This window comes from Armigeres subalbatus, chromosome 3, assembly GCF_024139115.2.
Source record: "Armigeres subalbatus isolate Guangzhou_Male chromosome 3, GZ_Asu_2, whole genome shotgun sequence".
Taxonomy (NCBI): Eukaryota; Metazoa; Arthropoda; class Insecta; order Diptera; family Culicidae; genus Armigeres; species Armigeres subalbatus.
This window is the reverse complement of record NC_085141.1, coordinates 227,338,274-227,353,373: the sequence shown is the minus strand read 5'-3', so window position 1 is coordinate 227,353,373 and position 15,100 is coordinate 227,338,274. Positions and strand designations below refer to the sequence as shown.

The window sequence follows — 15,100 nt, the reverse complement described above, 5'->3', positions numbered from 1 at the left end:
TAGTACTGCGAGGTAGTTCCTGGGGGAAACGATGGTGGAGCCCAAGGGAGTTTAGTCGGTATTACCGGTATGGTCGAGTCCGACACTCCAGTACACTTCCGTGTGGTAGTTTGGCAACTACAATGCACGTGTACTGGGTTAGTGTGTAAATGCATTCTCCCTTGTAAAAAAAAAAAAAAAAAAAGACTACCCTTGCTTGGGGGCAGCAGGGACAGCAGGGACAGCATGATGTCCAAGGGCTTGACGACCCCTCCCCAGCTGTCTGCGAGTCAGGGAGAACTGCCTAGGGCGTGGTGGGATTTAGCAGTGGGCTCTGCTAAAATCCCTCCCAAAAAACCACAAGTGCCCGTAAGCGGACTCTATCAAAGCGACTGTGTGCCGCTTCAAAAGCACAAGCCCAGGGAGGGAGTGCCAACTGGCATGTGGAGTGTCCCTACTTCGGTAGGGTAGTGCGTGAGCTGCTTCGGCAGGGAGTGAGTGATCTGTTTGTGCTGAGGCAGGAGTGTCATAGCGAGTCGCCGCCGCTATGGCAGCCTCGAAGCGCAGCAGAAGTCTGAGTATGGACTGCACATGCTAAGGTAAGAGTGTCGTAGCGTTGCTACCGCTATCGACACCTCGAGGCATGGCAGTGGAGTGTTAGAATAAGTTGTGGAGTGTACCTACTTCGGTAGGGTAGCGCGTGAGCTGCTTCGGCAGGGAGTGAGTGATCTGGTTGTGCTGAGGCAGGAGTGTCATAGCGTGTCTCCGCCGCTATTGTCACCTCAAAGCGCAGCAGAAGTCTGAGTATGGACTGCACATGCTGAGGCAGGAGTCGAGGTATCCCATCGACACCTCGAGGCATTGCAGTGGAGTGTTAGAGTGAGCCCCTGAACAAGGGTCACATGGAGCGAATGGTCTTTGGAGAAGCTGCTTCGGCGGCAGGGTAGCAGTGGGTTGTACCCACACACCTACAGTTGTGCACATGTGGTGCATGGGGAGTGTCCCTGCTTCGGCAGGGTAGCGTATGGTCTGCTTCGGCAGTGGTGTGATTGATCTGCTCGTGCTGAGGCAGAGTGTCGTAGCGCAATATCTGTAGGCCCAGGCAGTTACCGCTATTGACACCTCGAGGCATGGCAGCGGAGCGTCCGGGAGAGCATCCAAGTAAGACTCAAATGGAGTGAATGGGGTGCGAGTCAGTCTCGCGTGGGACGAGTGCCTGTGTGAGCGATAATGAGTGAGTACGCTTAGTACTGCCGTCCCCCCAGAAGTAGTACTGCGAGGTAGTTCCTGGGGGAAACGATGGTGGAGCCCAAGGGAGTTTAGTCGGTATTACCGGTATGGTCGAGTCCGACACTCCAGTACACTTCCGTGTGGTAGTTTGGCAACTACAATGCACGTGTACTGGGTTAGTGTGTAAATGCATTCTCCCTTGTAAAAAAAAAAAAAAAAAAAAAAAAAAGACTACCCTTGCTTGGAGGTTGTGTTGTGTTGTGTTGTGTTGTTGTGTGGTTGTGTAACGTGGTTGTAAACGGTAAAACGTTACTTCTGCTACCACACTACTACCTAGCTGGGCGGTCGACTAGGAGAAGTCCCCCATGGTGTGTGCGCACTTGTGAGTGCGCGTGCACCGTGGTGTGTGGACTTCTCCTTTTCGCCTAACTGCGTTTTCCCGGCCCAGTCCAGTCCAGCCCAGGACTCTAGTACTAACTGTCAGCCAGCCAGTCAGTCCAGTCAGTCAGTCAGTCCAGTCAGTCAGTCCAGTCAGTCAGTCAGCCAACTGCAAGTGTATGGGATCCATTCCGGAACTGGCGGTAGTGTCACGATAGGGCAAAGATGTCTAACGGTCTACTAGGTCGACTAGGAGAAGTCCCCCATGGTGTGTGCGCACTTGTGAGTGCGCGTGCACCGTGGTGTGTGGACTTCTCCTTTTCGCCTAACTGCGTTTTCCCGGCCCAGTCCAGTCCAGCCCAGGACTCTAGTACTAACTGTCAGCCAGCCAGTCAGTCCAGTTAGTCAGTCAGTCCAGTCAGTCAGTCAGTCCAGTCAGTCAGTCAGTCAGTCAGTCCAGTCAGTCAGTCAGTCCAGTCAGTCAGTCAGTCAGTCAGTCAGTCAGTCAGTCAGTCCAGTCAGTCAGCCAGCCAGTCAGTCCAGTCAGTCAGTCCAGTCAGTCAGTCAGTCCAGTCAGTCAGTCAGTCCAGTCAGTCAGTCAGTCCAGTCAGTCCAGTCAGTCAGTCCAGTCAGTCAGTCAGTCCAGTCAGTCAGCCAGCCAGTCAGTCCAGTCAGTCAGTCCAGTCAGTCAGTCAGCCAACTGCAAGTGTATGGGATCCATTCCGGAACTGGCGGTAGTGTCACGATAGGGCAAAGATGTCTAACGGTCTACTAGGTCGACTAGGAGAAGTCCCCCATGGTGTGTGCGCACTTGTGAGTGCGCGTGCACCGTGGTGTGTGGACTTCTCCTTTTCGCCTAACTGCGTTTTCCCGGCCCAGTCCAGTCCAGCCCAGGACTCTAGTACTAACTGTCAGCCAGCCAGTCAGTCCAGTCAGTCAGTCAGTCCAGTCAGTCAGTCAGTCAGTCAGTCAGTCAGTCAGAGGCAGTGCAGAGTGTACAGCACACAGAGTTTTGGCGTAGTCGCAGTCGCGAAACCGGAGCAACGCAGTCACTATAGGATTTCGGGCGGTCATTAATCGAAAATGTCATGTCTTCCGAATTATTTTAAAATATTTTCTCTCCATTGTCAATACTCTAATTAAGAGAAATTCTGAATTTGAAGTCTCTAGGTGCACTAGTTCCAAAGATATAAGGTGGCAAAGTCAGAAATGGGTAAAAAAGTTAGCAAATTTTCTGAAAAATATTTTATTTTCAACTATTTATTGAAATATTTTTAAATGTTTTTCTTCAATGTTAATACATCATTACAAAGGTTATTGTATAAGCTTTTAAATGGTGTGCAAAAACTAATGGTTACACTGTGAAAAAAATTGAAAAAATGCGGAAGCAATATTTTTTCCAAAACGACGCTATTTTCAACTTTGATAGTGAAGAACTTTTTTTCCTCAGGAATCCCCAGGTTCTTTTATGATACACATCAAGGACAAAGCTTCGACTAAAATGTCCCGAAAGAATTTCTTGCCAGTATTTGCAATTAACAGAGTTAAGTCACTCTGATTTTTTTTCATTTGTTTTTTACCGTGTTTTGCCTCTCTCGTACTCCAAGGTTAATGCTCATTCCAAAAACGAATGTTTGATAGAAGGCCCGGAGACCCCTAGTGGTATATATCAACTAACTCAGCGCGAAGAATTGAGGTGATGTCTGTATGTGTGTGCATGCGCGTCTGTATGTATGTGCGCAAAAGAACGCAATGGCCATTTAGACACTTATTTGTGTCCGATTTTCTCGCAACAAGTTTCATTCGACGGGAAATCTAGTCCCATCGTTTCCTATTGAAAATGGGTCAGACTGAACTATGCGCTCAAAGGGTATGGTCAAAATACATTTATTGGTAATAACTTCGACTTTATTTATAACCATTTGAGCTCATTTAATTAACTTTTCAAAGGAGTAAATGAATAATGCAATGCAGCACAACGGTAACGGAAGGATTTAACAGTTCGCTCATATATTTCCTGTCAAATTTTACCGTTTCCGTCGCCATTCCGCTGAAATGCGTTTGGGGCTTGAGTGGTTTGAGTCATTCTCTAAACCTAATTTTCTGAGCTATTCATTAGCTACTGATGGAGAACTAAATATGAGATTTCATAATATGTAAATATTTATAAATCTCCTGGAATCAATAATTCCCGACATGTTTATTGCAAAAGTAAAGACGAACAATATCTTAGTTAGAACGGAGCGTATGAAATTCCTGCTAGTGTTCATGAATGTCTGGCTAATGGTAGGGAAATATTTATTCACTCATCTACACTTTGAGGTTCACTGGCTGAACAACCAGCGGAAAGTCAATATAAACAGTTGAAGAAATTTAGAACTCATAATGCAAGAAAATGATCAAGAGAGGCAAATGTTGACATTTTCCTTCGTGCCTTACATGAATCAGATCCATTTTAAGCTCGATTTGGATAACGAGGAGACGTTGGAAAAAATTTTTCACTTAGTTATTCTTATGCCATGCGTAATTTTGTAATATTTGAAGATTTTCAAAAGTTCTTTATCTTCTAATACTTTAGATGAATTTATCTCATCTTCCATCGTTGATGGAATTGAAGAAAATATCATTGAAGACTTAAACCTTGACACAGAAAAAGAATGATGCTGTATATAACTTGTAGAAATCATGAAAACAAATCAAAAGTAATTCAAATAGTGTTGTTATTTAAATTAAAAGAATTTTGCTTTTCGGAAGAATGGAGCATTCTTACATTCCACAATGAATGTCCACATTTTTGAGAATATATTAATCTCATTTTTGAATAACTTGTACACGTAAAAATGTCATGGGATTGCGATTTCTAATTTGCTAATACCCTTTTTCAAAAGTTATTTTCAATTCTGATTATTTGATTAACATTTAATGCTTTATGATCCTTCAGATCCTAGTACTTTGTCAAACAAATTGTTCTAAATACAAATTGTGAGGCATGAGAGTGAGAACAAAAAATATCACGGAATGTCATGAAATTAATGTCATTTAACATGATCGCCGCCATAATGTCCATAAATTGCTGAACTTAGTTTTGTACAGCCCCTTCCTTCTCCTTAAGAAAACGCACGAAATTTCAACTTCCCAAATAGGTTTGCTTTGTCACGTTAATCGAACCTATGAAAAATAATTACGTAATTCATAGACGATCCCCAAAGGGGGGTTGAAATTGTATATTCATGCTATTTCGACCATACACAGCTAAAACTAAGTGGAAAATCACTTTAAAAGTCCAATTTGATTTTTGACCGCTCGCTTGTATGGGGATCCCCAATAGTGGCAGTGCGCGAAAGGCCGGGGGTGACATCAGCTGGACCCAAAAACCCTTCTGGGGAGGTCATAGCCGGTTGGTAAAAAGTGAATCCACCACAGCACCAAATCTAGAAAACACTGGGACTTGATCCGGCCATTATCACACATCTGACCGCAATTTTGTTCCGAATGGGGCACAACGTTCATCTTGGGCACGCTGACCTGGTATGCACTCTGCGAGCTGGCACACACGAGCACGGACGGCCGGGACGACCATTCACCGTGGCGGTTGGTGTGGTGTGTGGCGTGTGTTGTGCGGGTCGAGAGAGAGAGAGAGAGAGAGAGAGAGAGAGAGAGAGAGAGAGAGAGAGAGAGAGAGAGAGAGAGAGAGAGAGAGAGAGAGAGAGAGAGAGAGAGAGAGAGAGAGAGAGAGAGAGAGAGAGAGAGAGAGAGAGAGAGAGAGAGAGAGAGAGAGAGAGAGAGAGAGAGAGAGAGAGAGAGAGAGAGAGAGAGAGAGAGAGAGAGAGAGAGAGAGAGAGCGTACATGAATGTCATACGGCTACCACGGCTATGCGGGAAGGCTAGCGACCGTAGCAGGTATTATGACCCCGAACGAAACCGGCGTGCCTGAGGCACGCCAGCACGAGCGAACGAAATGGGAATCTTTTGGCATTCTATTGCTGCTGCTGCTGCTGCTGCTGCTGCTGCTGCTGCTCAGCTCGAGCGAGCATGAACGAACACGAAACGAGAGATACGGCGGCGGTCCCAAAACGCCCAAAAAACACAAACGGCAAAACGGTTGCGGTGAGGTTGTGAGGCGAACTAGCTGCTCCCTAGCGCAGATAACAGATAAAATGACAACGCGAGAGCGCGCGCGAGAGAGAGTCTCCGTCGCTTGTTGTGTGTTACATTTAGTTAGTTGCGTCTGCGGCGAGAATTCTGGTTGATCCTACCAGTAATATACGCTTGTCTCAAAGGTTAAGCCATGCATGTCTAAGTACAAACAGATTTAATGTGAAACCGCATAAGGCTCAGTATAACAGCTATAATTTACAAGATCATTTACCTAGTTACTTGGATAACTGTGGAAAATCTAGAGCTAATACATGCCAAATGCAGGGACACCTCGCGGAACCTGTGCAATTATTAGTCAAACCAATCGTCCTCCGTGACGCTGGAGTTGAAATCTGGATAATTTTGTTGATCGTATGGTCTCGCACCGACGACGGATCTTTCAAATATCTGCCCTATCAACTATTGATGGTAGTATAGAGGACTACCATGGTTGCAACGGGTAACGGGGAATCAGGGTTCGATTCCGGAGAGGGAGCCTGAGAAATGGCTACCACATCCAAGGAAGGCAGCAGGCGCGTAAATTACCCAATCCCGGCACGGGGAGGTAGTGACGAGAAATAACAATATAAGACTCTTTTATGACGTCTTATAATTGGAATGAGTTGAGCATAAATCCTTCAACAAGGATCAAGTGGAGGGCAAGTCTGGTGCCAGCAGCCGCGGTAATTCCAGCTCCACTAGCGTATATTAAAATTGTTGCGGTTAAAACGTTCGAAGTTTATTCTTGTCCAACACGGGTGCTACTCCTAATGATGGCAGTAGGTCACTGGATTGTCGCGACTATAAGACTGGGTGCGTCGCCGGTTTTGCCTTGCGGCGGCCGTGCGGCGTAGTGTGTAACAACTCAATCGATGAAAATGTTAAAAATGATGAAACATACCTGGTGTGAACCCAGTTTTATGCGTTTGTATTCATGCGTAAGCATGAAGCCGTCGGTATCATACTTTTTCTGCCATGCTGTAAATTGAACTTTAAGTTTATTCCGATACAAGAACCGAAGGCACGCCACCTAGTTGTGAAGTAGTAAATTACCTAGCAAGATTTCAAAATTTGAATCTATTGCGTATTAAATATTAAATTGCGTCGTAGAGAATTTTCCAAGGACTTCTTTTGAAAAAGTTTAGTTATTATTAAAGTTAAGTTATCTCTCTTTATTCAACCAATGGGTAGAAATTGCGCAGCAGAGATTAGGTAAAAACCAATCGGGATCGCGTCGGGCTATTCACAATTGTGGAGTGCTTTGAATCAAATAGTTGATTATTTGTCGGAGTGAAATTTCAAAAGTTTTAAATCTAAATTAAATTATTCTAAATCTGAAGTAAGTTTCGGTCGCTTAAATATCAATTATGATTAAAATGTCTAACTACTATTATCTAATTCTTATTAGCGGTTGAATTTGTCGAAAACTGAAAGTTTTGAGATACGAGTTCGAATAATTGAGCATTAAATAATTTGTAATTCAGGTAAGCCTAAATAATCCACCATTGTGAGCAAAGATCAATAAGATTATCTGCGTTGTATAGGACAGTGAAGCCCAAACAACGTGGGCGGTTAGTCTGGGATCAAGGATCCGTCCGGAGCTCAAGCGAAACTTGGCCATAGTTGTTTGAAGGTCGAGTAACACCCGTCGTAGAGTACGACTGTGATCTCGCTAGCCAATAAGCCGACCGGCGGCGCTCCACTTCGCTAGGGGACATCTATACCACGGGATTCGAACCTGCGCGCGAGTCACGTGGGTTGTTCCGCAACGAACCTTGGTGACGACCAGAGGTACCGTTGGGCCAATTTTGCCACGAGAAACGAACCGAGTTCCTGTTTTTTCGACTCCGTGGGACGTCCGCAGCGAGAATCCGTCGAAAGCCCCGCCGATCAGGTCAGAACTGTCCAAGTAGCTCACGATATATAAAATAAAGGATAAATTTAGAAATTGCGTGACGTCACAGGGTTAGCTTAGGTTTTCTTGAATCAAATAAACTAGCTGCAATAATAAATAGGATTCGATGAATTCGATCGATTGAAATTCGCGATCGTGGAATTGTAAATTGCTTTAATTACTTCCAATTTAGAATTACACTACACAATCAAACGTCACGTAATAAATTGAATTATTTACTGACTGGTTTATTCCTACTTTAAGCTAAGCTTTTCCCTGATTGGTAGAACATCGAGGGTTGTATATATTTTTCTTAGATTAAGTCCGACATTGAAGTCGAAGAATTTGAACTTGGTTAATTGCCTACGATCTATTTTGTGTGTCGGAGTGTGAACTTCGGTTCTGGTTGAAATAAGACCTGCCCTGAATAGGCAGTCTCATCCGGGCGAAATTAAACGAGCTAGCGGTCCTTCGGAAACAGAAGGTGGCGCTTAAGCCGCTTGCTTATAGAAACCGAACGGAGCGTTACATTTTGGCGCCCAACGTGGGGCCGTTTAACGGTTCTTAGGCCTTTTTTGTGGAATTCAACTTACTACTGTTGAAAAAGTTTTTTTTGTACAATTCTTCAACTAATTGGTAAGCCTTACTGGAATTGAACGTAAGATTAAGTAATTGGTATAATTGAATTTAGTCGGTAGTAATTTAGGTTAACTGTATAAAAGTGTGAATAATTCGGTAAAACAATACGGTAATTTGAATTTGGTTTTGATTATTTGTAACTAAAATAGGATACTCTTTCATTTTCTTATTATACTGCTTTACCAGTGGTGTCATATTATATCTCTTAATTTTATTTGAAGTGAACTGATTGTGAATTGGGTGAAATGTCTGATAGAGACTACAGAGTGAATAATTTCATGAATATGAATCGTACCTCGGACTCTCAGAGGACTCTGGTTACACCTCCTGGGCCTGGAGAAGATTACAGTCTTCAACGCGAAATGGAAGACGTCAACCCTGCTCGGGCGCAGCGTCTCGTCTGGGCGGATCAGCTGACGACGAATCCCTCCACCAGTTGGCCGAATTCGGACACTAGGTTTTCGTTGGACAGTCGCTTCCCAGCACGAAACAATCTTCAAGCGGAGCTGAATCAGGCAGCGAGAATTCAACTTTCGGCCGAAGGATTTCAGCTACCTTTCCGTACAATTCAATCCAGCACACGGTTGGAACGAGTTACTGAGAATCAACCTGCGATCTCCCAGCTGACAACGGGACCAGGAGAAGCGTTAATACCCTTGGAACCAAGGGAGACCGTCACCTCGCTCGGCGTGACGAATCCATTCTGGGACGACTACCACGATGGACAAGATGGATACAGTCGGGATGATAGTCTGAACCTGCCTCGGAATGCCGCTTTAAACGGATTCTCCATGTTGCCAAGGGAGGATGGAGTACCCTTGCTGAATTCCACAGTTCAGCCAGATTTGGCGACGGAGGCAGCTATTCCTCGGACCATGGGGGCTTTAGCTACAACAGCAGAGCAGCCAGGGGTTTCCCAAATAAGTGTACCTGGCTATTCGTCTTCTTCAAATCAAGGTCGGTCTATGAATGGACCAATGCCAAATCCGCTCTTGGAGGAAGGCAGGCACATTTCGTATGGACTGTCCGCCATGAGATCCGAAAACAGGCCACCGACATCGATGCAGTCGGAAGGTGTGACTCGAAATGCAGTACCTGGAAATGAGACCGAAATGTCACTAAACTATATACACGTTTCCGATATTAAAAACTATGTGAAAACTTACGTTCGTGAGCTTTTAAGCAATCAGCCACAACGGAATATCGTCCGTGATACCGTGGTGAACAATCTGGCTCAACAAATAGCTGATGTTGGTATTCACGATCCTGAAGTATCGGGAATCTCTGGGGCCACGGTTTCACAGGAACAGGTACAACTGAGATTGCATGCTCCACTACAACTGGAGGGTTCAGGAGGATCGAATAATCCATCTGGAATTAGAGAAGGACCAATTAACTCTGGAACGCCTCCGGCTTTTAGGAATGTTCTCCGGAATTCAGGGCCCAGTTTTCAGAATCCAGCGTCTCATCAGAGACCCGTATCCTCAAGAGGAACATGCGGCACACCATACTTTCCAAACTACAACTCTTTCTATGGAACCTCGAGTGCTCCATTAGTCATGAATCGTGAGCAAAACGAATCGAGACGCGGGAGACTACCACACCACACTTGTAATATTTTGGAGAAGTGGACCAAGTTTGCCGGAGATGCGAATCCAACACCTGTGGTTGACTTTCTGCGGCAAGTCGAACTGTTGAGTCGGTCGTATCAAATTACAAAAGAAGAGTTGCGGACCCATGCACACCTTCTTTTTCGCGATGACGCGTATGTTTGGTATTCGGCATACGAATCAAAATTTGATTCGTGGGACACGTTGGTGTATTATCTGCGTATGAGGTACGACAATCCCAATAGGGATCGTTTTATTAAGGAGGATCTGCGAAATCGAAAACAGCGTCCCAATGAACTGTTTAGTGCGTTTCTAACGGATATAGAAAATTTATCTCAGCGATTGGATAGAGCGATTTCAGAGGAAGAAAAGTTTGATATCGTCGTGGAGAACATGAAAATGTCTTACAAACGACGATTGGCATTGGAACAAATTACGTCCTTGGAACATTTGGCCCAGTTGTGTTATAGGTTCGATGCACTAGAAGGAAACTTATACCATCCTAGAGGACCAAATAAAACCCCACTCGTCCATGAGATCCAGGTCGAGGAAGAAGACTCAGCCTTTTCGAGGACACACCAGACGATCTGGAAGTAGCGGCTCTTCAAGCACGCAGAGGCCAAAATGGTTCAAAGGACTCATCGACACGAAAAGCCGTGGAGTCCAATGATCGAGCTAAGGCTCTCTGTTGGAATTGTAAAAAACGGGTCATCTATGGAGGGAATGTGATCTAAAGAATACCATCTTTTGTCATGTATGGGGACATCCAGAAACAACGGCGTTCCGTTGTCCTCAGCATCATGATCTTCGCTCAGCCTTCGAGCCTAAACCAAAAACGATTAGAGGAGGAGATTTCCGGGAACCGAGCTCCTACCAATATTGCAAAAAAGGTTTCCATTTCCCATTTCCCGATTTAATCAAACATTTGTGATCCAAACCTGCTTCCGGCGATGTCCTCATCTCATAGTTACCATTCTTGATATTCAGGTTGAGGGACTGGCGGACACCGGAGCCAGCGCATCCATAATCAGCTCTCATAATTTGCTGAATCGCCTCGGATTAAAGATCCAAAAATGCAATTTGAAGATATCTACAGCGGACAGGACATCGTATACCTGTGAAGGATACGTGAATGTGCCATATATGTTCAGGAACGTGACTAAAGTGATTCCCACTTTAGTTGTACCGGAAATATCGAAGGTCTTGATCCTCGGAATGGATTTCTTAACCGCCTTCAATTTCCAATTAGTGTCCGATCCTTCTGTTGGTGAGCCATGTCACTCGACTTCAGAAGCACACATCGGCCTGAACTACATTGAGAATTATTTCGGTGCCGATGATGGCCACATTTGTTTTCAAGTGATACCGGATGCAAGCTCCAATCAGTCTGCAGGTTCATTTCCAGAAGAAGATGAAAGCCTGGAAATGCCAACAGTTGAAATTCCAACAAAACTGATCGAAAATGTGTCCGAAATCGAAACAGAACATCCATTGACTCGAAACCAAAAAGAGGAATTATTTCAAGCCATTCAGCAACTTCCCATGACACAAGAAGGTCGACTGGGGAGAACTCCGATTCTAAAGCACTGCATAGAACTTCTACCTGGGGCAACACCGAGACGCGTTCCCACGTACCGCTGGTCTCCGGCTGTAGAAGCCGTCATCGATACAGAAATTGAAAGGTTGCTCAACCTCGACGTTATAGAAGAGTGTCAAGGAGCTGCTGACTTCGTTAATCCATTATTACCAATCAAAAGTCGACAGGTAAATGGCGTATTTGCCTAGATTCCCGACGGTTAAATTCGTTGACCAAAAGGGACGATTTCCCTATTCCAAATATGGCGGTCATCTTGCAGCGTATCAAACGTGCACGCTATTTTTCGGTCATAGATTTGACCGAGTCATATTATCAGGTTGAACTGGATGAGGATGCTAAGAGCAAAACGGCATTCAGAACTAATAAGGGCTTATACCGTTTTAAGGTCATGCCTTTTGGCCTCACAAATGCCCCAGCCACCATGGCTCGCTTAATGGTGAAGGTCTTAGGACATGACCTAGAGCCATTCGTCTACGTGTACCTGGATGATATTATAATTGTCTCGGAATCTTTTGAAGAGCACCTTAGACTGATCAAGTGTGTTGCTGACCGATTATCAAAAGCAGGATTGACCATAAACATCCTGAAATCAAAATTCTGTCAAATAAGTATCAAATATCTCGGATATGTGTTGACGGAAGAGGGATTGTCGATGGATGCGTCGAAAATCCAACCCGTTCTAGATTATCCGGTCCCTCGTACCGTGAAGGACGTCCGGAGATTACTCGGACTTGCAGGCTTTTACCAAAAGTTTATTGAAAACTATTCGCAAATTACCGTACCTATCACAGACCTGCTCAAAAAGGGACGACGTAAATTTGAATGGACCACCGAAGCCAACGATGCCCTTCAGCAGCTGAAAGAAGCTTTAGTAACCGCACCGATTTTGGCGAACCCTGATTTTTCTCAACCCTTTATCATTGAGACGGATAGTTCCGATTTGGCCATTGGTTCTGTCTTGGTCCAAATTCAGAACGGTGAACGAAAGTGCATAGCGTACTTTTCAAAAAAGTTGTCGAGTACCCAAAGGAAGTATAGCGCCACCGAGCGAGAATGTCTAGCGGTACTGCTAAGCATCGAAAATTTCCGACATTTTGTGGAAGGCAATCGCTTCGTCGTACAAACCGACGCAATGTCACTAACATTCCTTCAAACCATGAGTATTGAGTCTAAAAGTCCTCGTATTGCGAGATGGGCACTGAAGCTATCGAAGTACGATGTGGAGCTCCAATATAAAAAGGGATCGGAGAACATCCCGGCTGATGCGCTCAGCCGCAGCATATTCCTCGTGGAAAGTCAACTACCTGACCCATACATAGAAGGCCTAAAACAGCAAATCGAACAGCATCCAGACAAATATCTAGATTTTAAAATAGTCAATGGACGAATCTTTAAGTTTATCTCAAATTCTACAATACCAGAAGACCCAGCGTTTCGATGGAAAGAGGTTTTACCTTTGCCGGAGAGGAGACCAATGATTGCCGGAATACATGAGGTTGCTCACTTAGGCTTCCTCAAGACACTCGAGAAGATCCGTGAACGCTACTACTGGCCTCGAATGGCAAGTGAAATTAAAAGATTTTGTAGCAGTTGCCAGGTTTGTAAGGAATCGAAGGTCCCAAACACTAACGTCCGCCCGCCCTGTGGAAAGCCGAAGCTTTGTAGTCGGCCATGGGAATTAATATCTATAGATTTCCTGGGACCCTACCCGAAATCACGGAAAGGGAATGTCTGGATACTCGTAATATGTGATTTTTCTCAAAATTTGTGCTGGTTCAGTGCATGAAGGCGGCCACGGCGCCTGGAGTTTGTGCGGTTATGGAAAACCTTGTGTTCAACCTTTTGGAGCACCGTCGGTTTGTATAACCGACAATGCTAAGGTTTTCATTGTGACTTGTTTAAAAGCTGTTGAATACATATGGAGTAACACATTGGAATCTTGCGGTATATCATCCGAGTCCAAACCCAGCCGAACGAGTAAACCGTGTCATTGTAACGGCCATAAGATGTGCGTTAAACAAACAAGTGGATCATCGCAATTGGGATGACTCCGTTCAACAAATTGCAGCGGCCATCCGAACGAGTGTCCATGAGAGTGCGGGGTTTACACCATATTTCATCAACTTTGGTCGCAATATGATCAGTTCGGGGACCGAATATGATCATTTAAGGGAACTGAACCCTGAAACCGACCGAGTACCGAGTCATCAAAGCGAAGAGACTCGAAAGCTGTATGAACTGGTGCGCCACAACCTCCAGGATGCCTATAAACGCTATTCAAAATCGTACAATCTACGATCTAACGAAAAACACTGTTTTAAACCCGGCGATCTTGTCTACAAACGAAACATGCATTTGTCGGACAAAGCAAAACACTTCGTAGGAAAATTTGGAACAAAATACTCCCAAGCTCGTGTACAATCCGCACTTGGAAGCAACACCTATGTCCTTGAAAATGAAGACGGACAAAGAATTCCAGGTACCTATCACGGGTCGTTTTTAAAAAAGTCCTGATTAAAATGAAATCCATTCTTCGATTGAGCTCACAAAAAAAAACAATAAACAACAAGCTATGATTGCCCTATTACCGGATAGCGCATAAACCAGTAATCAAACAAAACACACTTTCGTGGTGCAACGGTTTAGTCCGATCTGAGATGTCCTTGTGTTTCCTCGATCGTTGACGACAGGCTGAATAATTGAACATGCCTGTACCCCAGCAATGACTGCACTACTGTCACGATAAAATACACATTCGTGAGGCGACGATGCAGTCCAAAAGTAGTGGGCTTGGTGTTACCCCAATCGCTTCCAAATAGGTAGCTTAATGCTGGTACGATAATACTAGCTTCGAATTAGGCATCTGCTGGATGCACAACAACAAAGCAGAAACACTGTCCATCTACCAAACACTCTGCAGAGGTACCGCTACAAATTGCCCAATGCTAGAGGAGCTAGTCGCCTCGCATTGATGACAATCACAATATACTTCGATGCTCTACGTCTGTCTAGTCTGCTCGATCAGACGATGACCTTGACCGAGACCGAAGCAACTTTCGATTTCTGCCACACGATATCCCTTTGTTCTCCCCCAGAATAATGGACATCATCCTGTGGTTAATAGCCCAACACAATCAATCACTAATTTTATCACTTAAATCTTATGCGTTCGAGTTTATCACTTTTTTTGTAATATTGCCGTAAAAATAACCATAGCCCAGTTTTTTCTTCACCAAGCACCATACGTCGTTGAACTTTCCTGTAAAATTGAAAATTATTAATTTGTTCTTACCGCCACATGCTTTCGGTTTAGATTATACATCTCATCTGCTGAATACTGTACACTAGTGACAGCATTCATTCCACAGTACATCGTAAACAGTTCACGAAACGTCGATATAGGATGACTGTGTTGACCGGTATGATTAGAATTAGGGCGCGAATGTTTCGTATGATTCCGGGAATAACATTTATTTCGTAAGATTTTTTTTTTTTCCAATTCGTCAATTGGAGTGATTCGGATAAGTATATATTTTTTCTGACATCTCAGAAGTAAATCGGTTTCGTCAAAGTTAATTTTCAGATTTTTCTGAAGTAATCGGTATCTAGGCTTATAAGATGTTTGGCGGATAGTAT

General features: G+C 44.4%; 1 protein-coding gene and 1 long non-coding RNA gene across 2 annotated transcripts; one reads left to right on the top strand and one right to left on the bottom strand.

Annotated features, from left to right (window-relative positions):
* The first annotated feature begins 5,131 nt into the window (after nt 1–5,131).
* Nucleotides 5,132–5,569, top strand: LOC134226321 (uncharacterized). The gene is made up of 2 exons (XR_009983451.1): nt 5,132–5,209; nt 5,362–5,569. It is a non-coding gene; the product is annotated as an uncharacterized LOC134226321 (long non-coding RNA).
* A 2,141-nt stretch (nt 5,570–7,710) lies between these two features.
* On the bottom strand, nt 7,711–14,791 carry LOC134226320 (uncharacterized). The gene is made up of 3 exons (XM_062707027.1): nt 14,757–14,791; nt 9,424–9,628; nt 7,711–9,352 (listed from the first exon to the last, which is right to left on the bottom strand). Exons 1-3 carry the CDS (start codon nt 14,784–14,786, stop codon nt 9,210–9,212), a joined length of 378 nt encoding a protein of 125 aa, XP_062563011.1. The 5' UTR covers nt 14,787–14,791; the 3' UTR covers nt 7,711–9,209.
* Nucleotides 14,792–15,100: the final 309 nt, after the last annotated feature.

What these genes read in the sequence shown, in the direction of transcription:
- LOC134226320 (XM_062707027.1), bottom strand. Translation starts at nt 14,786, where the DNA reads ATGTATAATCTAAACCGAAAGCATGTGGCG. An exon ending in TAAACCGAAAGCATGTGGCG is followed by an intron (nt 9,629 to 14,756) that starts GTAAGAACAAAT and finishes CTCTAATTCCAG; the next exon opens with ATGGATTATTCGATCCTCCT. An exon ending in TTGCTTAAAAGCTCACGAAC is followed by an intron (nt 9,353 to 9,423) that starts GTAAGTTTTCAC and finishes TCTCATTTCCAG; the next exon opens with GTACTGCATTTCGAGTCACA.